Source organism: Saimiri boliviensis, chromosome 14 (assembly GCF_048565385.1).
Source record: "Saimiri boliviensis isolate mSaiBol1 chromosome 14, mSaiBol1.pri, whole genome shotgun sequence".
NCBI lineage: Eukaryota > Metazoa > Chordata > Mammalia > Primates > Cebidae > Saimiri > Saimiri boliviensis.
The window spans coordinates 12,907,261-12,933,201 of NC_133462.1; the positions used below are offsets into that span (position 1 = coordinate 12,907,261).

The 25,941-nt window shown below is 52.9% G+C and overlaps 1 protein-coding gene across 2 annotated transcripts in view; it reads right to left on the reverse strand.

Annotated features, from left to right (window-relative positions):
• Positions 1–24,296, reverse strand: part of NECTIN2 (nectin cell adhesion molecule 2) — a 44,706-nt gene extending 20,410 nt beyond the window's left edge. For both annotated transcript variants that reach the window (XM_010351142.3, XM_039465540.2), the window contains exons 1-2: positions 23,926–24,296; positions 1,793–2,182 (exon numbers count right to left, since the gene is read on the reverse strand). In XM_010351142.3, coding sequence (XP_010349444.2) covers positions 1,793–2,182; positions 23,926–24,016 — 481 coding nt within the window. In that variant the 5' untranslated portion in view covers positions 24,017–24,296. The remainder of the gene's footprint in view (positions 1–1,792; positions 2,183–23,925) is intronic.
• Between the last annotated feature and the right edge of the window lie 1,645 nt (positions 24,297–25,941).

The window sequence follows — 25,941 nt, forward strand, 5'->3', positions numbered from 1 at the left end:
TTCGCTCTTGTTACCCAGGCTGGAGTGCAATGGCACGATCTCGGCTCACTGCAACCTCCGCCTCCTGGGTTCAGGCAATTCTCCTGCCTCAGCCTCCTGAGTAGCTGGGATTACAGGCACGCGCCACCATGCCCAGCTAATTTTTTGTATTTTTAGTAGAGACGGGGTTTCACCATGTTGACCAGGATGGTCTCGATCTCTTGACCTTGTGATCCACCCGCCTCGGCCTCCCAAAGTGCTGGGATTACAAGCTTGAGCCACCGCGCCCGGCCATCTCTTTTTTTTTTTTTAATTAAATTTGAGATGCAGTCTCGCTGTGTCGCCCAGGCTGGAGTGCACTGGTGCAGTTTCAGCTCACTGCAACCTCCCCCTCCTGGTTTCAGCAATTCACCCACCCTTGCCTCCCAAGTGGCTAGGATTACAGGTGTGCACCACCATTCCCGGCTATTTTTTTTTTTTTTTTTTTTTTTTGAGAAAGAGTCTTGATCTGTCACTCAGGCTGACGTGCGGTGGTGTGATCTCGGCTCACTGCAACCTCCACCTCCCTGATTCAAGTGATTTTCCTGCCTCAGCCTCCCGAGTCGCTGGGATTACAGGCATGCACCACAACGCTGGTTTTTGTATTTTTTATAGGGATGGGGCCTCTCCATGTTGCCCCGAACTGGTCTCAAACTCCAGACCTCAAAGCGATCTGCCCACCTCAGCCTCCCAAAGTGCTGGGATTACAGGTGTGAGCCACTGCGCCGGGGACTCCTCTCTGATCCTGCTTCCCCTTCAATCCATGGGCAAGCCCAGCACCTACTATCTCCTAAAAACTCCTCTACATGCCGCCCGGTTCCCTCTACCCACACTGCCTCATCTGTATTCCCAGCAATGCTTCCTCTCGCCTGGAATCCCAGCCCCTTTCTACCTCTGTCCCCTCCTCCAATGGCTTCTCACACAGCTGCCTGTCATTTGTTGTAACCCCAAACATCTGACCAGGTCTCTCCTGTGGCTTCACACCTCCCATGGCTCTTAATGGTACGGAGGGTGAAGTCCAGCCTCGACCCCTCTGCCTGTGAAGCCCACGTAATCTGGTCCCGCTGAGGGCCGCTCAAGCCCCTACCTCTCCTCACCGCCCCCTTTCCATTCCTGGAACGTGCCCAGCTTGTGTCCATCCCCCAGCTTTTTGTGCCAGTGTCCCTCTGCTGTGACCGTGGGTGGCTCCTTTTCAGACTCCAGGACTTGATTAAGACGCCCTCCGTGCACATCCTATCTCAATGAGGCCACCGTGTTCCCTTCTTCCTTTTTTTTTTTTCCCCATGATGGAGTCTCGCTGTGTCACCCAGGCTGGAGAGCAGGGCCACAATCTCGGCTCACGGCAACCTCTGCCTCCCGGTTCAAGCGATTCTCCTGCTTCAGCCTCCCACGTAGTTGGGATTATAGGCATGTGCCACCCCATCTGGCTAATTTTTGTATTTCTAGTACAGACAGGGTTTCACCATGTTGGCCAGGCTGGTCTCGAACTCCTGACCTCAGGTGATCTGCCTGCCTCGGCCACCCAAAGTGCTGGGATTATAGGGATGAGCCACCGTGCCCAGCCAACCCTTAGTTTTTTTTTAAAGAATGCCTGGTTGCCTGATGCATCCTTAGCACACAGAAAAGCGTCTGGCCCACAGTAGGAGCCTAATGAACATTTGCTGAGAAGGTGAACCTCACAGCTGAACCCGAGAGAGAAAAAAGGGGACGCTTTAACACCGAGGCCCTCCCACCTGCCCGCCTCCCGCCCGCCTCCCGCCCTTGCCCTGCTCACCTATGACTCTGAGCGAAGTCAAGCCCCGGACGGGGCCCTTGGGGAAGGTGGCAAACTCGCAAGTGTAGTTGCCCTCGTCCTCCACCGTGAGCCCTTGGAGGGCCAGCGTGGCGTCCTGGAGATCCGCTTCTGTGTCTTGCCCAGTGCTCTGCTTGGCAGAGACAAACGACAGCCGCTCGCTGCCGGGCTCTGGGCTGGGGAAGCTGGCACCCAACTTAGGGTGGAAGGCGGCCACATTCTGTTGTTTCACAGGTACGTCTGAGCGCTCCCAGGTCACCAGGGAGACGAACAGTCCAGGCAGAGGCGACAGCAGGTGGCACGGGAGCTCCACGGCGCCCCCGAGCTGGCCACGCACCTCAGGAAGCACTTGAACTCGCACATCCTGGGCTCCTGGGCAGAGAGGACAGAGAGTGAAGTAGTCAGGTTGGGGAGGGACCCAGAAACCTCCAGGCGGGGCCATCATGAAGGGAGACCCACAAGAAATGCAGGCTCCAAATGCAATATCGGCACCTTCACAGCCAAAGAAGCTACCTGGAAAAGACATTTTAGGGAAGACTAAAATGACTAGTCTATTAATATTACTACAACATGCCGGGCGTGGTGGCTCAAGCCTGTAATCCCAGCACTTTGGGAGGCCGAGGCGGGTGGATCACGAGGTCAAGAGATCGAGGATCGAGACCATCCTGGTCAACATGGTGAAACCCTGTCTCTACTAAAAATACAAAAAATTAGCTGGGCATGGTGGCTCGTGCCTGTAATCCCAGCTACTCAGGAGGCTGAGGCAGGAGAATTGCCTGAACCCGGGAGGCGGAGGTTGCGGTGAGCCGAGATCGTGCCATTGCACTCCAGCCTGGGTAACAAGAGCGAAACTCCGTCTCAAAAAAAAAAAAAAAAAAAAAAAAAATTACTACAACATGTAATATGAGTCCATATTACATATGATTTTGGAATTGCTGTTAATATTCCTAGGTGTGATAATTAAATTGATGTCAGGAGTTTGAGACCAGCCTGACCAACATGGAGAAACCCCATCTCTACTAAAAATACAAAATTAGCTGGGCGTGATGGCGCATCCCTGTAATCTAAGGTACTTGGGAGGCTGAGGCAGGAGAATCGCTTGAACCTGGGAGGCAAAGGCTGCAATGAGCCGAGATCGTGCCATTGCACTCCAGCCTGGGTAACAAGAGCGAAACTCTGTCTCAAAAAAAAAAAAAGAAAAAAAAGTTAACATGATGGCCAGGGTCGTGGCTCAAGCCTGTAACCGCAGCACTTTGGGAGGCCAAGGTGGGAGAATTGCTTGAGCCCAGGAGTTCAAGACCAGCCTGGGCAACAGAGTGAGACCCTGCCTTTATAATTAAAAACCAAAATAAATAAATACAAGTTTTCTTTTCTTTAAGTTAAACTACATTTTTCCCCCGACAGGGCCTCACTTTCACCCAACCTAGAGTGCAGTGGGGCGACACAGCTCACTGGAGCTTCGACCTCTCAGGTCGAAGCAACCTCTCACCTCAGCCTCCCAAGTAGCTGGGACTACAGGTGTGCACGACCACACCTGGCTAATTTGTAATTTTTAAAATATTTATTGTAGGGAGGATGTCTCACCATGGTGCCCAGGCTGGTCTTGAACTCCTGGAATCAAACGATCCTCCCACCTCGGCCTCCCATAGTGCTGAGATTATAGGTGTGAGCCACCACACCCCGCCCACCAAAATTGTCCTAAGATGTTTCCTGGCGGGGTGGGGGGGGAATTCTCTGAAAATAAATCCATAAAAATATATGTAAATCTCTTATAAAATACATTTGGAAACATTGAAAGGCTGAGGATAGTTCAGTCCCCCTTATTAATATACTTTCTCTCACCTTCCTATGAAACCTATAGCCCCCTCCCTACATAGTATTTTTTCTCCAAGTTTTTTTTTTTTTTTTTTTTTTTTTTTGAGACTGAGTCTCACTCTGTTGCCCAGGATGGAGTGCAGTGGCGCCATCTTGGCTGACTGCAAACTCTGCCTACCAGTTCAAGTGATTCTTGTGCCTTAGCCTCCTGAGTTGCTGGGATTACAGGCGGGCGCCACCATGCTTGGCAAAATTTTCTATTTTTAGTAGAGACGGGGTTTCACCATGTTGGCCAGGCTGGTCTCGAACTCCTGACCTCAGGTGATCCGCCCCCTCCTTGCCCTCCCAAAGTGCGGGGATTACAGGCGTGAGCCACCTCGGCCGGCACCTATCCTTTTTTATGGCTGTGTAGTATTCCATAGTAGACATATACCACATTTTCTTTCTTTTGTTTTTTACTCTAAGTTCCAGGTTACATATGCAGGATGTATAGGTTTGTTACATAAGTAAACAGGTATCATGGCGGTTTGCTGCACCTGTCAACCCATCACCCAGGTAGTAAGCAGAGCACACATTTGCTATTTTTCCTAATGGTCTCCCTTTCCCCACACCATCCACCCACAGACCCAATGTCTGTTGTTTGCCGCCCTGTGTGCATGTGTTCTCACTGTGCAGCTCCTACTTGTAAGTGAGAACATGTAGTGTTTGGTTTTCCGTTCCTGTGTTAGTTTGCTGAGGATAATGGCTTCCGGTGCCATCCATGTTCCTGCAAAGGACATAATCTTGTTCCTCTTAATGGCTGCATTGTATTCCATGGCATATATGTACCACATTTTCTTTATCCAGTCTATCCGTGATGGGCATTTGGGTTGAGTCCATGTCTTTGCAATTGTGAAGTCCTGCAATGAACATTCACATGCATGTATCTTTGTAATAGGATGATTTATATCCCTTTATATACCCAGTAATGGCATTGCTGGGTCAAATGGTATTTCTGGTTCTTTGGCATTGCTGGGTCAAATGGTATTTTCTGGTTCATCTTCACAATGGTTCAGCTAATTTACATTCCCACTAACAATGTAAAAGCGTTTCTATTTCTCCACAACTGTGCCTGCATCTGTTGTTTCTTGACTTTCTTTTTTTTTTTTAAGATGGAGTTTCACCATGATGGCCAGGCTGATCTTGAACTCCTGACCTCAGATGATCCACCCACCTTGGCCTCCCAAAGTGCTAGGATTACAGGCGTGAGCCACCACACCCGGCCTTGTTTCTTGACTTTCTAAAGATGGCCATTCTTGACTTTTTTTTTTTTGAGACGGAGTTTTGCTCTTGTTACCCAGGCTGGAGTGCAATGGCGCGATCTTGGCTCACCGCAACCGCCGCCTCCTGGGTTCAGGCAATTCTCCTGCCTCGGCCTCCTGAGTAGCTGGGATTACAGGCACGCGCCACCATGCCCAGCTAATTTGTATTTTTAGTAGAGGCGGGGTTTCACCATGTTGACCAGGATGGTCTCAATCTCTTGACCTAGTGATCCACCCGCCTCGGCCTCCCAAAGTGCTGGGATTACAGGCTTGAGCCACAGCGCCCGGCCCCATTCTTGACTTTCTAAAGATGGCCATTCTGCCTGGTGTTAGATGGTATCTTGTCGTGGTTTTGATTTGCATTTCTCTAATGATCAGCGATGTTGAGCTTTTTTTTTTTCATGTTTGTTGGCCGAATGTATGTCTTTTTTTTGAGAAGCAGTTTCACTCTTGTTGCCCAGGCTATAGTGCAATGGTACAATCTCGGCTCACCATAACCTCCGCCTCCTGTGTTCAAGCAAGTCTCCTGCCTCAGCCTCCTGAGTAGCTGGGATTACAGGCATGTGTCACCATGCCCGGCTAATTTTTGTATTTTTAGTAGAGATGGGGTTTCTTCATGTTGGTCAGGCTGGTCTTTAACTCCCAACCTCAGGTGATCTGCCCATCTCAGACTTCCAAAGTGCTGGGATTACAGGTGTGAGCCACTGTGCATGGCCATGTAATGTCTTCTTTTGAGAAGTGTTTGTTCGTGTCCTTTGCCCACTTTTTAAGGGTTTTTTTTTTTCTTGTAAATTTGTTTAAGTTCCTTGTAGGTTCTGGATGTTAGACCTTTGTCAGATGGATAGATTGCAAAAATTTTCTCCTACTCTGTAGGTTGTCTATTTTTTTTTTTTTTTTTTTTTGATACAGAGTTTCGCTGGTTACCGAGGCTGGAGTGCAATGGCGCAATCTCGGCTCACCGTAACCTCCGCCTCCTGGGTTCAGGCAATTCTCCTGCCTCAGCCTCCTGAGTAGCTGGGATTACAGGCACGTGCCACCATGCCCAGCTAATTTTTTGTATTTTTAGTAGAGACAGGGTTTCACCATGTTGACCAGGATGGTCTAGATCTCTTGACCTCGTGATCCACCCGCCTCAGCCTCCCAAAGGGCCGGGATTACAGGCTTGAGCCACTGCGCCCGGCTTAGGGTGTCTGTTGGCTCTGATGATAGTTTCTGTTGCTGTGCAGAAGCTCTTTAGTTTAATCAGATCCCATTTGTCAATGTTTGCATTTGCAGCAATTGCTTTTGGCAATTTTGTCATGAAATTTTTTCCTGGTAGATATAGACCACATTTTCTTTATTCGATCCTCCACTCATCGATGGACACTTAGGTGGATTCCTTATCTTTGCTATTGTGAACAGTGCCACAATAAACATAAAAGCACAGGGGTCTTCTTTTTGATATAATTATTTCTTTTCCTTTGGGAGGACACCCGGTAGTGGAATCCTGGACCGAATGGTAGTTCTACTTTGAGTTTTTTGAGAAATCTCTGCTGTTTTCCATAGGAGGCTGTACTAATTTACAATAGTGCAGAAGGGGATCCTCGCCAGCATCTGTTGTGCTGAGACTTTTTAGTAACAGGCATTCTGACTGGGGAGAGACGGCACCTCGCTGTGGTTTAAATTTGAATTTCTCTGATCATTAGTGATGTTGAGCATTTTTTCAGATGTTTGTTGGCTGCTTGTATATCTTCTTTAGAAAAATGTCGGCCGGGCCGGGCGCGGTGGCTCAAGCCTGTAATCCCAGTACTTTGGGAGGCCGAGGCGGGTGGATCACGAGGTCAAGAGATCGAGACCATCCTGGTCAACATGGTGAAACCCCGTCTCTACTAAAAATACAAAAAATTAGCTGGACATGGTGGTGCGTGCCTGTAATCCCAGCTACTCAGGAGGCTGAGGCAGGAGAATTGCCTGAACCCAGGAGGCGGAGGTTGCGGTGAGCCGAGATCGCGCCATTGCACTCCAGCCTGGGTAACAAGAGCGAAACTCCGTCTCAAAAAAAAAAAAAAAGAAAAATGTCGGCCGGGCGTGGTGGCTCATGCCTGTAATCCAAGCACTTTGGAGGCCAAGGCGGGTGGATCACCTGAGGTCGGGAGTTCAAGACCAGCCTGACCAGCATGGTGAAACCCCATCTTTAAAAAAATAAAAATAAAAAAATAAAAATAAATTAAAAAAAAGAAAGAAAGAAAGAAAAATGTCTCCTTGGGCTCATTTAACAGTTTTCTTGAGTTATAAATTCTTATACTACACAATTCACCCATTTAAGGTATATAATTGGGGCTGGGTGCAGTGGCTCACGCCTGTAACCCCAGCACTTTGGGAGACCAAGGCAGGTGGACCACTTGAGGTCAGGAGTTCAAGACCAGCCTGGACAACATAATGAAACCCCATCTCTACTAAAAATACAAAAATTAGCCAGACTTGTTCACTTGAACCCAGGAGGCAGAGGTGGCAGTGAGCCGAGATCATGCCACTGCATTCCAGCTTGGGTGACAAAGTGAGACTCTGTCTCAAAGAAAAAAATACACACACACACACACAAGCTTTTTTTGTAATATATTTTTCTATAAAAAAGAAAAGTAAAAAAATAAAAATTCAGTGGCTTTCAGTATATTTGGAGTTTTACATCTGTTGCTATAATCAGTTTTAGGGCTTTTATTTATTTATTTTTTGAGAGGGAATCTTGCTCTGTCACCCAGGCTATAGTGCAGTGGTGCAATCTTGGCTCACTGCAACCTTCGCCTCCCGGGTTCAAGTGATTCTTCTGCCTCACCCTCCGCGTGTGACATCATGACTGGCTAATTTTTTTAAATTTTTATTTTTAGTAGAGACAGGGTTTCCCCATATTGGACAGGCTGGTCTTGAACTCCTGACCTTGTGATACACCTGGCTCAGCCTCCCAAAGTGCTAGGATTACAGGTGTGAGCCACGCTGCTTGGATTAGGGCATTTTTTTTTTTTTTTGACAGGCTATCATTCTGTCCATGCTAGAGTACAAAGGCACAATTTCTGCTCACTGCAACCTCTGCCTCTGGGGCTGAAGTGATCTTCCCACCTCAGCTCCCCAAGTAGTTTAGACTACAGGTGCGAGCCACGAAGCCCGGCTAAATTTTGTATTTTTTGTAGAGATGGGGATTCAGCATGTTGCCTTGGCTGGTCTTGAACTCCTGAGCTCAAGCGATCCACCTGCCTTGGCCTCCCAATGTGTTAGAATGATGATCGTGAGCCACTGTGCCCAGCCTGGGTATTTTTACAATAACCATAAGTAACTTCCTTACCCATTAAGCAGTCACTTCCCATTACCCCAGCCACGAATAGACTTTTTGTGTCTGCAGATGTGCCTGTCCTGGACGTTTCATGTAACAGACCACGCAGCCTTTGTGTCTGGCTTCTTTCACTTCCTGCTTTCCAGGTTCACCCATTTGTAGCATGTGTCAGAACTTCAGACTCCTCTTTAAGGCTCAGTAATATTCCACTGCGCGATGGACCACATTTTGTTCACGCATTCAGCCACTGATGGGCATCTGCATTGTTTCAACTTTTTGGCTCTGATGAATAAAGCTGCTGGGAACACGTGAGTTCAGGTTTTTATGTGGATGAATGTTTGCAATTCTCAGCCAACCTGTGTTTTCTCACTTTATTTATTTTTTGAGACGAGTCTCGCTCTGTCACCCCAGCTGGAGTGCAGCCGTACGATCTTGTGCACGTCACTTAACCTCTCTGTGCCTTCTACCGGGGACCGCTCATTAGGCTCACTGCAACCTCTGCCTCCCAGGTTCAAGAGATTCTCCTGCTTCAGCCTCCTGAGTAGCTGGGATTACAGGCACTTGCCACCACACCTGGCTAATTTTTGTATATTTAGTAGAGATGGGGTTTCACCATGTTGGTCGGGCTGGTCCAGAACTGCTGACCTCATGATCCACCTGCCTCAGCCTCCCAAAGTGCTGGGATTACAGGCGTGAACCACTGGGCTCGGCCTTTTATTTTTTTTTTGAGTTAGAGTTTTTTTGGTCTTGTTGCCCAGGCTGGAGTGCAATGGCACAATATCAGCTCACTGCAACCTCTGCCTCCCTGGTTCAAGCAATTCTTCTGCCTCAGCCTCCCGAGTAGTTGGGATAATAGTCCGCTACCATGCCCAGCTAGGTTTTTTTTTTTTTTTTTTTTTTTTAGACAGAGTCTTGTTCTGTCACCAGGCACCAGGCTGGAGTACAGTGGCGCGATCTTGGCTAGCTGCAACCTCCGCCTCCTGGGTTCAAGCAATTCTGCCTCAGCCTCCCAAGTAGCTGGGACTACAGGCAAGTGCCACCACTCCCAGCTAATTTTTGTATTTTTAGTAGAGACAGGGTTTCACCATGTCAGTCAGGCTGGTCTGGAGCTCCTGACCTCAGGTGATCCACCTGCCTCGGCCTCTCAAAGTGCTGGGATTACAGGCGTGAGCCACCTCGCCCGGCCGTGTTTTCTCACTTTTAATATAAACAAGAGCAAGAACAGCTGCATGGCGGTACAGCATGGTGACAGAGTGGCCCAGACTTCGTGGGTTTGAATCCCGGTTCTGCGACCTTGTGCACATCACTGAACCTCTGTACCTCAGTTTCCCCAGCTGTAAAATGAGGTTAATAACAGTGCCTAACGTCCCAAGGGCTGTTACAAGGATTAAAGAATATCTGTGGAACACGTAGCATAGGGCCTCAGGAAATGAGAGGTCAGTGCTTGCTCAGTCAACAGGGAGCTCAGTATAATTACAGGCGGCCTTGGCACTCAGCCTCCAGGCCAGGAAAGGCCCGGGGCACAGGCCTCCTCTCGAGGGCCTATGCCACTGCCCAGCTCTGTCTGATGGCGATGGGCCATGGAGGCGGTGCACCCCTGGCCTCACACACACGGAAACCCAGGGATTACCACCCTAATCAGTAACCCTAATGAGGGGTCCCCGGCAGAAGGCAGTCCCCTTGGGTGGGGACAGGCCCAGGATCTTTGGGTAAGAAGCCATCAGTGGATCACAGCAACACAGGAACAGAAATTTAAAATAAAATAAGGCCAGATGCGGTGGCTCACATCTGTAATCCCAGCACTTTGGGATCCAAGGCGGGAGGCTCACTGGAGGCCAGGGGTTTGAGACCAGCCTGGCCAGCATGGCGAAACCCCATCTCTACTAAAAATACAAAAATTACTGGGTGTAGTGCTGAGACCCTGTAATCTGGGCTACTCGGGAGGCTGCGGCAGGGGAATCGCCTGAACCCAGAGACCTTGTCACTGCACTCTAGCCTCGGCGAGAATGAGACCCTGCCTATCTTAAAAAAAAAAAAAAAAAATTACTGGTGACAACCCAAATTAAAAACAAAAACAATTAAAAGCCACCTGCCAAGAATGAAGTGTGACATAAATATATCATCTCCACACAAGTCCTACAACCCAAACTCAGGTGTGTCACCTGGGGGACAAATGAGGCTTTTTCTGTCCAGAAGAGCCACTCCCAGCCCCCTTGAGAAATGAAAATTAGCTCAGATCAGTCTGAGCTACGGAAATGGCCCAGAGAGACTTCGTCACATGCCTCCTCCACCCATGCCCTGGGCAGTGGTTCCTGCCCAGCTGCCCTTCCCATTATCTTCTTGTTCCTGGAATCTGTGATACAATAAACAGTGCATAGCCAGTAGATGCCTTTCTGTTATTATTATTATTTTTTTCAGATCCAGACCTTGCTTTTTTTTTTTTGAGACAGAGTTTCGCTCTTGTTACCCAGGCTGGAGTGCAATGGCGCGATCTCGGCTCACCGCAACCTCCGCCTCCTGGGTTCGGGCAATTCTCCTGCCTCAGCCTCCTGAGTAGCTGGGATTACAGACACACGCCACCATGCCCAGCTAATTTTTTGTATTTTTAGTAGAGACGGGGTTTCACTATGTTGACCGGGAGCTAATTTTTTGTATTTTTAGTAGAGACGGGGTTTCACTATGTTGACCGGGATGGTCTCGATCTCTTGACCTCGTGATCCACCCGCCTCGGCCTCCCAAAGTGCTGGGATTACAGGCTTGAGCCACCCCGCCCGGCCCAGACCTTGCTATTTTAACGTAAATTATTGGTAACAATTTAGGAACTGTCTCTTCTTTGTTCCTTAAAAATCCGCTTGTAGGCTGGGCGTGGTGGCTCATGCCTGTAAACCAAGCACTTTGGAGGCCAAGGGGGGCAGATCACCAGAGGTCGGGAGTTCAAGACCAGCCTGACCAACATTGTGAAACCCTGTCTTAAAAAAAAAAAAAAAAAAAAAAAAAAAAAAAAAAAGGCCGGGCGCGGTGGCTCAAGCCTGTAATCCCAGCACTTTGGGAGGCTGAGGCGGGTGGATCACGAGGTCAAGAGATCAAGACCATCCTGGTCAACATGGTGAAACCCCGTCTCTACTAAAAATACAAAAAATTTGCTGGGCATGGTGGCGCGTGCCTGTAATCCCAGCTACTCAGGAGGCTGAGGCAGGAGAATTGCCTGAACCCAGGAGGCAGAGGTTGCGGTGAGCCGAGATCGTGCCATTGCACTCCAGCCTGGGTAACAAGAGCGAAACTCCGTCTCAGAAAAAAAAAAAAAAAAAAAAATCCACTTGTAGGCTGGGTGTGGTAGTCCCAGCACTTTAGGAGGCCGAGGTAGGCAGAGAATCACTTGAGACCAGGAGTTTGAGACCAGCCTGGGCAATAGAGTGAGACCCTATCTTTTTTCTTTTTTGAGCTGGAGTTTCGCTCTTGTTGCCCAGGCTGGAGTGCAATGGCTCGATCTCTGCTCACCACAACCTCTGCCTCCAGGTATCAAGTGATTCTCCTACCTCAGCCTCCCAAGTAGCTGGAATTACAGGCATGCGCCACCACATCCGGCTAATTTTGCATTTTTAGTAGAGACGGGGTTTCTCCACGTTGGTCAGGCTGGTCTGGAACTCCTAACCTCAGGTGATCCACTGGCCTCGGCCTCCCAAAGTGCTGGGATTACAGGCATGAACCACCACGCCCCGCCTTTTTGGTTTGCTTTTTTTTTGAGATGAGGTCTTGGCCAGGTGTGTTGTGTGATCATGAGCGACAGAATGAGACCCTGTCTCAAAAAAAAAAAAAAAAAGTCCACTTGTAATCACAGCTACTCAAAGGGTTTATTCGGGGCAGCTTGAATCCACACTCCTGGGTGGCTATCCTCAAGCTTTAGGCTTGAATAAATTCTATATGTAATCATATTTTCTGAATCTCGTTACTCGAGGCCGACACCCTTTCCAGCTGGTGACCTTGTTTCCGAGCCCAGCCTCCTCCATCTGTAAAATGGGGATGTTTCCACCACCCTGCAGGGTCCCTCCTTGTGACAGTTCCACTGAAGGACTTGCTCATGGCGATCTTCCCCAGCATGGCCCAGGTAAGTAGAGCAGCAGGGGTCAGCGCGGGCTGCCGGCCAGATCTGGCTGTGGTGTGTGTTTGCCTTGGCCCCTGGAGTGTTACTTCAAATGGAAAGTAGCAGCCCACACAGAAGGGCTGGGGACTGCAGTCTAAAGCTCCAGACAGAAGTCCGGATATATGGCTCCTGGGGACAACGGCTGGGTGGGGCTGAGGAAGGATACCTCCCTCCCGCAGGGCACTCCCTGCCGGCTCCTCCAGATCCCCCCAGGTGGTGGCACTTACCACCCACGTGGCCCCCAAAGGCACTAAGGTTGGGATAAGGGTGGTCAAGGGCTCTGGCCCCTTCCTAGCTCGGCAACTCAGTGAGGCCCCTCAGTGAGGGTCAAGGAAAGCCATTCAGGCCCCTGTGAACTGCAGGGAGAGCGAAGTAGGCTGGGGCTAAGGAAGTTAAGTTTCCTTTTTGCGGCCGGGGGTGGCCTGGTGGCTCACGCCTGTAATCCAAGCACTTTGGAGGCCAAGGCGGGTGGATCACCTGAGGTCGGGAGTTCAAGACCAGCCTGACCAACATGGTGAAACCCTGTCTTTATTTAAAAAAAAAAAAAAAAGAGGTGGGGGAAGTTTCCTTTTTGTGGTAAGTGGGAACCATCGAGAGTTCTCCAATTGGAGAATGACTGAACTTCACCCAAGGAGGCCTGAGGGGAAATGGTGAGCTGGGGGAAACAGATGACATCAGACAGCAAAATGACACAAAAAGGTGGCAAAAGAACAAGAGGTTGAGACTGAGACTGAGTGTTGGGAAGGAGGCTAACAGGACTTAGGGTTTTCTTTTTCTGAGACAGTCTCACTCTGTCACCCAGGCCAGAGTGCAGTGGCACTATCTTGGCTTGATGCAACCTCTGCCTCCCAGATTCAAGCAAGCAATTCTCCTGCCTCAACCTCCCAAGAACCTGGGATTACAGGCGTGTGCCACCACACCTGGCTAATTTTTGTATTTTGAGTAGAGATGGGGTTTCACCGTCTTGGCCAGCCTGGCCTCGAACTCCCGACCTCAGGTGATCCACCCACCTCCGCCTCCCAAAGTGCTGAGATTACAGATGTGAGCCTCTGTGCCCTTCGAGGATTACACATTTTAAAATGGAAGGGATTTGGTAGTAGAGAGAGAGGCAGGGATCAAGAAAAGGCAGAATCTGGAAGAAACTTTCATTTCATTCTTTCACATAGTATAGGTCAAATCCAAAAAACAAATAGTTACTCAACAAACAGGTCCTGGGTGCTAGAGGGTCCGCCCGCTCCAGCCCCGAGGTTTGTCTGTCTTATTTCCCTACAGTATCCCCAGTACCTCCAACAGGGCCTGGCACATAGTAGGTACTCAATAAACACTGCCAAGTGAATGAATGTTGCTGAGTGCAGATGCCCCAGAATCGAGAGGACAAATCAGGTGCTTGTCCTCCAGGGTGGACATCCAGATTTCAGGGGGTACAAATATTGCCCAAATAATTATCACCAAGAATGCCTGGAAGACGGAGGAAGGGTGGGGGGAGGAACCCGGAGCGGAGGCCTGACCCATCTGAAGGAGGGAGGGACAACGAACGAAGGGCTTCCTGGAGGAGGAGACCTGAAAAGCCGAGTCCCAGGTCCCTGGAGCCCTTCACCCTTCTGCAAGTCTCTGAAACTTAGAATTCTTTTTGCTTGTTTGTTTTTGAGATGGAGTCTCACTCTGTGGCCCGGGCTGGAGCGCAGTGATGCGATCTCGGCTCACTACAGCCTCCACTTCCCCAGCTCAGGCGATTCTCCTGTCTCAGCTTCCCAAGTAGCTGGGATTACAGGCATGTGCCACCACATCCAGCTGATTTTTATATTTTTAGTAGAGATGGAGTTTCGCCATGTCAGCCAGGCTGGTCTCGAACTCCTGACCTCAAGTGATTCACCCAGCTTAGCCTTCCAACGTGTTGGAATTATAGGCATGAGCCACTCTGCTTGGCCAGACTCAGTTCTTGACCTAAGGAGCAGTCCTGTGGCTCTGAAGGGTCCAGATCTCCCTTCTAAGGGAGGATCCCCCCCCAATTCTCCATTTAGGATGATGGCATCTGACCACTACTGACTTTGGAGGATTAAAAAAACCTGACTTTAGGTGGGAGGCAGTGGCTCACGCCTGTAATCCCAGAAGTTTGGGAAGCCAAGGTGGGCAGATCACTTGAGGTAGGGAGTTCGAGACCAGGCTGGCTGACATGGTGAAACCCTGTCTCTAATAAAAACACAAAAATTAGTTGGGCATGGGAGACTGAGCCAGGAGAATCACTTGAACCTGAGAGACAGAGGTTTCAGTGAGCTGAGATTGTGGCACTGCACTCCAGCCTGGGCGACTAGAGTAAGACTCCGTCTCAAAAAAAAAACTCCGGGCCAGGCACGGTGGCTCACGCCTGTAATCCCAGCACTTTGGGAGGCCGAGGCGGGTGGATCACTAGGTCAAGAGATCGAGACCATCCTGGTCAACATGGTGAAACCCCGTCCCTACTAAAAATACAAAAAATTAGCTGGGCATAGTGGCACGTGCCTGTAATCCCAGCTACTCAGGAGGCTGAGGCAGGAGAATTGCCCGAACCCAGGAGGCGGAGGTTGCAGTGAGCCGAGACTGTGCCATTGCACTCCAGCCTGGGTAACAAGAGCGAAACTCCACCTCAAAAAAAAAAAAAAAATCCTATTGCTGTAAGTTTCCCATTCTGAGTTTCTAATTCCAAATGAATGAACAGGATAGTTCAGCCCCTGTGGGGTTAACAGTGCTTTTTTATTTTTGAGATATGATCTCACTCCATTGCCCAGGCTGGGGAGCATTGGTGCGATCCCAGCTCACTGCAGCCTCAACCTCCTGGACTCAAGCGATCCTCCCACCTCACCCTTCTGCGTAGCTGGGTCTACAGGTGGGCATCACCATACTTGACTAATTAAAACAATTTTCATTTTTGGTAGAGAGGGGGTCTTGCTGCTTGTTGCCCAGGCTGTTCTCAAACTCCTGGACTCAAGTGATTCTCTTGCCTTGGCCTTCCAAAGTGCTTGGATTACAGGTGAGAGCCACCGAGCCCGGCCTGCAGTCCATTGTTAAGGCATTTTCACCTCTTTCTCTCACCCCACAAGCAACCCTGTCACCTCCTTTGAAATGTATCTAGCCGGGCGCGGTGGCTCAAGCCTGTAATCCCAGCACTTTGGGAGGCCGAGGCGGGTGGATCACAAGGTCAAGAGATCGAGACCATCCTGGTCAACATGGTGAAACCCCGTCTCTACTAAAAATACAAAAAATTAGCTGGGCATGGTGGCGCGTGCCTGTAATCCCAGCTACTCAGGAGGCTGAGGCAGGAGAATTGCCTGAACCCAGGAGGCGGAGGTTGCGGTGAGCCGAGATCGCGCCATTGCACTCCAGCCTGGGTAACAGGAGTGAAACTCCGTCTCAAAAAAAAAAAAAAAAAAAAAGAAATGTATCTAGTTAGAACACATCTGACTCCTCCCTGGTCTAATCCACCGCCACATCCTGCCTGGAGGACTGCAGTTGTCCTTGCGGTCTGTTCCCACGCATGGCTAGAGGGATCCCACTAGAAACTGCAGCCGGACACACCCTCCTCTGCACACAGCCCTCAGGAAACAAGCTCAAGGCTTTTCTGGTTTTTTTTTTTTTTTTTTGAATTAGTCTCGCTGGACTCCCACCTCAGCCTCCTGAGTAGCTGGGATTACAGGCGAGGGTCACCACACCTTGCTAATTTTTTTTTTTTTTTTGAGACAGAGTTGTGCTCTTGTTGTCCAGGCTGGAGTGCAATGGCGAAATCTTGGCTCACTGCAACCTCCGCCTCCCAGGTGCAAGCGATTCTCCTGCCTCAGCCTCCCGAGAAACTGGGATTACAGGCTTGTGCCACCACACCCAGCTAATTTTTGTTTTGTATCTTTAGTAGAGATGGGGTTTCACCATGTTGGTCAGGCAGGTCTCGAACTCCTGACCTCGTGATCCACTCGCCTCGGCCTCCCAAAGTGCTGGGATTACAGGCATGAGCCACCGCGCCCGGCCCTATATATATATATGTATATATATATATATTTCTTTTTTTTTTTTTTTTTTTTTAGTAGAGATGGGGTTTCACCATGCTGGCCAGGCTGGTCTGGAATTCCTTACCTCAAGGGATCCTCCCGTCTCGGCCTCCCAAAGTGCTGGGATTACAGGTGATTATAGCCTGGCTGCGATTACAGCCACCTCACCTGCCCGGCCATCAAATCTTCAGACTGCCCACAATGCCCTGCATGTTCCCCGTCGGTCCCCTCCCTGACCTCATCTCCCATCAGTTCCCTCAGCTCCCTTTGCTCCAGCCGCACTGGCCTTCCCACTGCTCCTCCAAATGCCACCAAGCATGTCCCGCCACAAGATCCTTGTGCTCGCTGTTCTCACATCCTGGACTGCTCTTCCCTGCCACGTCCCCATGGCTCCCTCCCCCGCCTCCCTTAGGTCTTTGTGGAATGAGGCATTCTCTGACCACCCTTCTGTGGATATTAACAAGGACTCCCTTGACTCCGCTCCGATTTTCCACACAGAAGCTGTTTCCACCTGTTGTTTATCACCCTCATCTCCCCTGCTAGAACATCTGCCCAGCTCGCTCACGGCTGGGTCACCAGAGCCTAGAACAGGGCCAGGCCCGCCAATGTGTTAAATGCGTGTACTGGGTCACACAGGCTGAGCTGAGTTAGGGGCTAGGCTCTTCCCTGAGGGCACTGGGGAGCCTTGGAGCGTTAGGAGCAGGAGGGAGGAACCCAGTGAGGTGTGTGCTTCAGAAAAAGCCCTCACAGGCCGGGTGCAGTGGCTCATGCCTGTAATCCCAGCACTTTGGGAGGCTGAGGTGGGTGGATCACCTGAGCTCAGGAGACCAGCCTGGGCAACCTGGTGAAAGCCCACCTCTACTAAAATTAGAAAAATTAGCCAGGCATGGTGGCAGCCACTTTGTAGCCCCAGCTACTTGAGAGGCTGAGGCAGGAGAATCACTTGAACCCAGGAGGTGGAGGCTGTAGTGAGCCGAGATCACAACACTGTACCAGCTTGGCCAACAGTGTGAGAGAGTGAGACACTGTTGACAGCTTGGGCGACAGAGTGAGACTCCTGTCTCAAAAAAAAAAAAAAAAAAAAAAAAAAAAAGCCGGGCGCGGTGGCTCAAGCCTGTAATCCCAGCACTTTGGGAGGCCAAGGCGGGTGGATCACGAGGTCGAGAGATCGAGACCATCCTGGTCAACATGGTGAAACCCCGTCTCTACTAAAAATACAAAAAATTAGCTGGGCATGGTGGCACGTGCCTGTAATCCCAGCTACTCAGGAGGCTGAGGCAGGAGAATTGCCTGAACCCAGGAGGCAGAGGTTGCAGTGAGCCGAGATGGTGCCATTGCACTCCAGCCTGGGTAACAAGAGCGAAACTCCGTCTCAAAACAAACAAACAAACAAACAAAAAACACCTCTCAGGATGAAGTGGGGCAGGGGCCTGGGGGAAGAGGCACCAGGGTCAGGATAGGCGCGGTGGGATGGAGGAGGGCTGGATTGGAAACACACTCAGAACTTGGAATGGGAGAGCAGGACCAGCGGCAGGGGTGACGGGGAGAAGGTGGGATGCTTGGGACTTGGAGGCCGACAGGCTGCGGAGGGAAGGGGGACAGAGATGAGGGCCGCTGCCCAGACGCTCTGCATGCCAGGTGGAGGCAGGGGAGATACAGCCAGGGTGTCCAGCCTGGAGTGGCCCCACCATCCAGCACACTACTAGGCAAGGGCTGTGCCGTGAACTTGGCCAGGACATGGCCAGCACCACAGCTGGGGGACTGTGGCCATGGCAACACCAGCCTCCCTCAGTGTCCCTGGGCAAGCCAGACTGGTGACAGCTTCCTGAGGTGTCAGCAGAGTCCCCAGACACACTTCCTCTCCCTGTGGACTGCACCTGCAGGCTTCCCGTGGGGACAGAGCCCATAGGAGAAGTGCAGGGACAGAGACGCACAGCTGGAGACCTAAGATCCAGGGCTGGGAGGCCAAGGCAGCAAGGAGGGTGCAGAGTGACTCATGGAACCCTGGAGGAGAGGCTGGGGGCTTGGATTCCTGGGTCTGAGGGAGGAGGGGGCTTGGTTCCTGGACTCCTGCCTGGCTGGCTCCCCAGGTCTTGGCTTCCCCCCGCCACCCCACACATCTATAAAACACAGCGACCCACCCTCCCATGATGAGGTGTGGCGGGACTCAAGCTTGCCCTTAAAGGCCAGAGGCTTTGAGTACTGGCCTCAGCTGCTGCCTGAGCCACCTTGTTAGTTAATTAATTGCATTAATCACAGTGCCCACCCCCACAGTGGAAATCTGGGAGCTAGTTTGGGGGGTGAGCAGGGACAGCGACAGCCAGGCTGTAGGGCAGTCTGCCTATGTCTGGACTTCTGCACCTGCCCCCTGACCTCCTCTAATCAGTGTGTTTTGTTCCGTTTTTAGAGATAGCATCTTGTTTTGTTGCCCCGGCTGGGGAACTGGGATGCAATCTCAGCTCAACGCAGCCTCGACCTCCCTGGCTCATGCGATCCTCCCACTTCATCCTAACAAGTAGCTGGGACCATAGGCGCACAGCACCACATTTGGCTTTTTTTTTTTTTTTGAGACGGTGTTTCGCTCTTGTTGCCCAGGCTGGAGTGCAATGGCGCGATCTCGGCTCACCGCAACCTCCGCCTCCTGGGTTCAGGCAATTCTCCTGCCTCAGCCTCCTGAGTAGCTGGGATTACAGGCACGCGCCACCATGCCCAGCTAATTTTTTTGTATTTTTAGTAGAGACGGGGTTTCACCATGTTGATCAGGATGGTCTCGATCTCTCGACCTTGTGATCCACCCGCCTCGGCCTCCCAAAGTGCTGGGATTACAGGCGTGGGCCACCGCGCCCGGCAAGAGAACGTCTTTTAATGGTCTTCTGCTGTCTCTTAGTATCTTATCTCTGTCTTCCAGGATCTCTTCTAATGCTCTCTCTCTCTGAGTAGTTATTAGGGTCCCTGACCCTCTGGGTCTCCAATTCCCAGGCTCTCTCGGGGTCTCTGTTACCCTTTGCTCTGTGGCCCAGGCTGGAGTGCAGTAGTGCAATCAGGGCTTACTGCTGCCCTGAACTGGGTTCAAGTGATTCTCCTGTGTCAGACTCCCAAAGTGCTGGGATTACAGGTGTAAATGAGCCACTGTGCCTGGCCTCTGTCATTCTCATCTGTGTCTCCCAGAGTCTCTGGTCTCTGCTCTGTGCCTCTCTTATTCTCTCTCTCTCCATGATGGCTTTATTGAGACATAATTCCCACACCATACAATCTACCCATTTAAAGTGTACATACAGTTCAGCGGCTTTTAGTATATTCACAGAGTTGACCATCCATCACCCGAGCAATTATAGAACATTTTCATCAGTCCGAGAAGGTACCCTGTCCCCGTTAGCCACTCTCTTTCCCCTGTATGTCTGACATCTCCGGTCCCTCCGTCTGGGTCTCCCAATCTCTGGAACCTGGCTTTCTGCCTCAGTTCCTGGGGCTCTCATCTCCCAAGCCTCTGGTGTGCGTCTCTAAGGGTGTCTGTTTCTGTCTCTGACCGTGAGGTTTCCCTGCCTCCAGGGTCTCCAGTGCCGTGTCTCCCCAGACCTTTGCCACAGCTTCTCAGAGCCTGGCCCATCTTGCCGGGTCCCTTCCTCTCCTCCCCCTCCTGCTCCATTTGTCAGCATTGCTGGGACATTAAAAATGTAACAGCATCCCAGGCAGGGGCGGGGGAGCTGGCCCACGTGCCCGGCTCCCTGTCCCTCCTCTGTTCATCACTCCTTGTGGCCCCCACATGTCGCTGGCCTGGAGGTCCCCTGTTCCCTGACCTCCATGGATCACGGCATCTCCTCTCTCCCACAGCTGCGGTCTTTGCCTGTCACCACATCCCTTTCCTTTGGCTGCCCCTGCCTTCATCTGGTATCTACGTCTAGCTCCCTTCCCCCACCCTCCTCCGTCCCATCCCAGTGTCTTTCGGCCTCATCCCCGTGCTGGTATTTCACTGCCCCCACCCTGCGCTGGCATTTCACTTCCCTCCATCCTCTGGGTCCATGCGTCTCTCTGACCCCGTTCCTGAATCTGTTGCTGACCGATTCCCTCTGTTGGCCTCTGTCCCCATCTTGGTAGCTCCAGCCTCTCTATACCTCCCCCTCCCACTTCTGCTCTGCCCAGTCCCCCTTCCCTAATGAGAGGAGACAGCCAGGCAGCAGCCCCTTTGCCGCCCTCCTCCTCCACTGCATGGGGCTGCCTGGCGGACACGGACACACGGATGGGCAGGGAAGAAGGACGGGGAGCAGTGGGGAGGGGAGGTGGCCCAGCTGGGGGCCCAGGTGGTGCGCTGACATTCCCTGAGGAGGCCCAGCTGGGGAGGCAGTGGAGCTAGACAGGTACACAGAGAAGAATGGAGAGGAGGGAGAGAGATGGGGAGAGGGAAAGAGAGAAAGAGCAAGAAGAGAGTTGGAGAGAGGGCGAGAACGAAGAGAGATAAAGAGGGGGAAAGAAAGTGAGGGAAGGAGGGAAATAGGGATGGGGGAGAGAGAGACACACAGAAAGACAGAGAGAGAGACACACACACACACAGACACACACACAGAAAGACAGAGAGAGACACACACACACAGACACACACACACAGAAAGACAGAGAGAGAGACACACACACAGACACACACACACAGAAAGACAGAGACACACACACAGACACACACACACAGACACACAGAGACACACACACACAGACATACACACACAGACACACACACACAGAAAGACAGAGAGACATACACACACAGAGACACACACAAAGAGAGACACACACACACACAGACACACACACACACAGAAAGACAGAGAGAGACACACACAAAGACAGAGAGAGACACACACACAGAAAGACAGAGAGAGAGACACACACACAGACACACACACACACAGAGACACAGAGACACACACACAGACATACACACACACAGAAAGAGAGACACACACACAGAAAGACAGAGAGACACACACACACAGAAAGAGAGACACACACACACACAGACACACACACACACACCGAGGCACACAGAGACACACACACACAGACACACAGAGACAGAGAGAGACACACACACACAGAAAGACAGAGACACACACACAAAGACAGAGAGACACACACACAGAAAGAGACACACACACAGACACACACACACAGAAAGACAGAGACACACACACACAGAGACACACACACACAGAGACACACAGACACACAGAGAGAGACACACACACACACAGAGACACAGAGAGAGACACACACACACAGAGACAGAGACACACAGAGACACACACACAAAGAGACACACAGAGACACACAGAGAGACACACACAGAGACACACACACAGAGACACAGAGAGAGACACACACAGAGACACACACAGACACAGAGACACACACACAGAGAGACACACACAGAGACACACACACACACACACACACAGAGACACACACACACAGAGACACACACAGAGACACACACACACACACACAGACACAGAGAGACACACACACGCAGAGAGAGAGAGAGAGAGAGAGAGAGAGAGAGAGCGCGCGCACGTGCCAGCCAGCCGACAGAGGCGAAGGATAGGGGGCTCAGGAAAGGGCCAACAGCTCGTTCCCCAGGTGCTAAGAGCTTTCACAGGGGATCAGGGGGACCTCGGAGCCTTCTGGATGGTCTGCAGGGAAAGGATGATTTCAGCTTTTATTACAAGGAGGAAATGGAAATTCAGAAAGCACTTCCTGGAACCCACCCAGTGGGGGGCTCTGAAGAGCTGGAGCCTGGCTTTCCGGGGAGCTGCAGTGAGACCTTGAGAACCGAGGCTTTGCCTTTGCGGAGCCTGATTCCTCATCTGCAAGACGGAAACAGAAACAGCACCCGTTTCCCAGGGCAAGCTGGAGCCTTCTGAAAGATCACCCACCAAGCCAACAGCAGGTTCAGGGTCTGGTGGGTTGGGAGAATTCACCCAGAGGTGCCAGCTCTCATCTCATCTCCCTATTTCTGCCTGAAAGGAGAGGCAGGGGATGGATGGAAGGGGAGTCCCCACTCTAGGTCAAAGCTGGAAGGCCACTGAGAGCCATCCTGGAGAAAATGAAGCCAGAGAGGTGACCAGGGTTCCCCCAAGATCCCCCCTGAGCTCTTTGCTGTGCAAACCCTCGGGAAACTCCAGCATTCCAGAGTTTGTCCCTGGGAATCCACCTGCAAGGGGCGGGGCCAGCGCCTCTATCAAGGGTTCCCTCCCAGCCCCGCCCTCCCCAAGAGGGCCGCTCTCCTCCCCAAGAGGGATACGTGGAAAGATGTCAGGGGGTCCAAGGCAGAGCAACGGGAGGGACGGCGGATTAGGGCGGCGGCTCCACCCATCCACCTTCTGCTGCTGCTCTGAGGACAAAGGCGCGACCAGAGGATAGATAAGGTCCCCGAAACCCGGGAGTCCGAAACCGGGAGCCAGGAGCGCCCGCCCCGCCCGTCCCGGGCTCGGCGAGAGTAAAACCAGAAAAACTTCCCCGGGGACGTCTCCGCCGCCACCGACCGTTCACGGCGAAAGGGAGGGGGCTCCCAGCCTCTGGACTCGGCCTCCCGTTCTATCCGGGACAGTCTCAAGACAGAGCCTCCCACCTTTGATCATATCTGGAGCCCAAGAGACGGGGCCCCCTGCTCCCACTTTGTATCTGGATCTGAGAAGACGTTCACTCTGCCCACAAGTAAATCTGAAGCCCACAAGATCGAGCCTCCTGCCCCCCACCCCGCGGTTCTGCCTGGAACCCAGAAGACGGAACCTCCTGCCCACAATTAAATCCAGAACCTACAAGTTAGATCCTCTCTCGCCCCCACTTTTACCTAGATCCCAGTTAGACGTAGCGCTTAGCCTCCATCCTACCAGGGACTCAGGAGGCAGAGCCCCCGGCCCCTAATTTTTCTGGAGTCCACAGAGCCAGAGCCCTCAACTTCCTGAGGTTCCGGGTTGGAACTCCGAGCTCAGGCCCTTCTCCCTAAGTCGCCAGAACTCTCATCCTTTGCCCTCCGGGGGACCCGAATCAGGTCCCCTTGTCCTCAGTTCTCTCCCGGCCTCAGACGCCCACGCCGCGAAGAAGGGAAAATGGGGGAAGGGGGTGGTCTCGCCTCCTCCTCGCGACCCTACTGCGAAGGGTGGGGGGAACATTCCCCGCATTCCTGAGAGGGGTATAGGAGACGGAGACCCAGATCGGGGTAAACTGCTCGGCGCGGGCTGGGGAGGGGGCGCCAGGCCTTCCTGGGCTTTAACCCTTTCGGCGCGGGAATCCGAGAAAGGGGTGGGGGACAGAGAAGCCAGCGTGGGGCGGGCAGGTGGATTCCGAAGGATGGGCCAGGGTGGGGGGCGGTGAGAGGGAGGCAGAGAGGAGGAGTCGGAGACTCCGCGAGAAAATCGGAGTCGGTGGGGCCAGCCGGGAAGCCGGCGCGCGCGCGAGGGGGCTCTGGGAGCCGGGGGTGGGCGGGGAAGGTGCTCGGGGGAGAAAGGGGGTCCGCGCTGGGACAGGGGGCCGTCCGCTCCTCTCACCGGTTTCCCGGAGCAGCGGCAGCAGCAGCAGCGGCCACAGCAGCGGCGTCGGCGGCGATCTCGACGGCAGAAGGGCTGCGGCCCGGGCCATGGAGGGCCCGGGGGGGGACTGGGCCCGGCCGGGGGCCCGCGGGCCACTCTGTGCGGGCCGATCGGCCAGGCGGGCCAGCAGGTGCCTGGGGGGCTCCGGCTCTGGCTCCGGGCAGGTTCCCGCCGCGCTTTGGCCTCCCGGTTCTGCTCTCCGGCCCGGCTCTCCCCGCCCGGCTCGCCCGGCTCGCCCGGCTCGGCACCCCGGGCCCCTCGCTCAGCTCGGGCGGTTCGGACTCGCTGACGTCACAGGATCCACCGGCTCCTCCCCCAGCCGAGCCGACCCCGGCTCCGGCCCCGCCCCCTCCTGGCGTTCTGACCCCGCCCCCCGGATTCCACGCCTTTTCCTCCCCGAGATCCCATTCTCGCTCCTCCCCAGGATTCTGAGGTCGCCCCTGCCCCAGAATTCTGTCTCCGTCGGCTCCGGGCGTTAAGTGACGCCCGAGACAGGGTCTAGCCACGCCCCCTCGGGCCCGAGCAGGTCCCGCGCCCCGCCCCCTGTCCACCGGCCGCCCCGCCCAGGTCCTGCCACGCCCCCTTCGGCGCTGCCAGCCGACTCCGCCCCCACGAAGCCCCGCCCCCCGCCCTCGCCGGAGTTCGCCCGGTCTCAGCTCTGCCTTGGCTTCAGTCCCGCCCACAGTTCGAATCCTCCCCATTCCTGCGACCCCGGGTCCTCTAGTGACACCTGCCTGACGCACGCGGGGTCCTGCCCCCAGCACGTCCCGGTTGTGCGACCTCCCCTCTGGTCGCGCCCCTGGTCCTGAGCCCGTCTCTCGTACCCTCGTGCGTTTCTAATCTCTGCCCCGGACTCTAGGTGTCGCTGCACTCGTTTCTTTCTGGATTTCTCGGTCTCAGGTGGCTTTGTGTCTCTCTCACCCTCTTTGGGTCTCCCTCTCTGTCCCGTGATTTCTGCCTCTCTGGGTCTTTTCGGCCCTCATGCTCCGGTATCGCTCTCTTTCTGGTCTCCCTTTGTCTGTCATTGTTCTTTTTTCTTTCTTTCTTCCTTTTTTTAAATAAAAGAGATAGGGCCAGGGGGCAGCGGGTGGGTCTCACTATGTTGCTGAGGCTGGCCTCAAGCGATCCTCCCTTCTCGGCCTCCCAAGGTGCTGGGATTACAGGCATGAGCCACCGCGCCCGGCCTGTCTGTCACGGTTTCTTGGTCACCTGGTGCCCATGTCTCTTTCCATCCTTTGACTCTCTCTCTCTGTCTCTATCTCTGTGACTGTCTCTGTGTGTCTCTCTCTGTGCCTCTGTCTCCGTTTCTCTGTCTCTGTGCGTCTTTCTGTCTCTGTGCCTCTTTGTCTCTGTCTCTGTGTGTCTCTGTCTGGGTCTCTCTAAATCTATCTGTCTCTCTGTCTCTGTAACTCTCTGTCTCTGTGTCCCGCTCTGGCTCTGTGTGTCCCTCTGTCTCTGTGTCTCTGTCCCTATCTCTGTGCTTCTCTGTCGCTGTATCTGTCTCTATCTCTGTGTCTCTCTGTCTCTGTCTCTGTGTGTCTCTGTCTCTATCTCTGTGTCTCTCTATCTCTGTCTCTCTGCCTCTGTCTCTGTGCTTCTCTGTCCCTGTGCGTCTCTCTCTGTCTCTGTGTCTCCCTGTCTCTGTCTCTTCGTCTCCCTCGCGGCGTCTCTTGTCTCTGCGCGCGAGTCTGTCCGTCCCTGCTCAGTTCTCTGCGTCCCTCCCTCCCGGTCTCCCTGCGCGCCCCGGTCTTCCCCTCCCACACCTGCCCCGCGCCGCCTCCTCAGCCGCCCGCCAGGGGGCAGCACAGACCGACCCCCCGCGCGGCGCTGGCCTGGCCGGCCCGGGCTGGGTGGAGCTGGGCTCGAGTCCGGCCTCCGGACCGGGTCCCTCCCCGCGTCCTTGTCCCACTTCCCCTGTCTCCCCAGCCTCCTCGCGTCTTCGTGTCTCTCGCTTAGACTCGGGCCCTTTGTCTC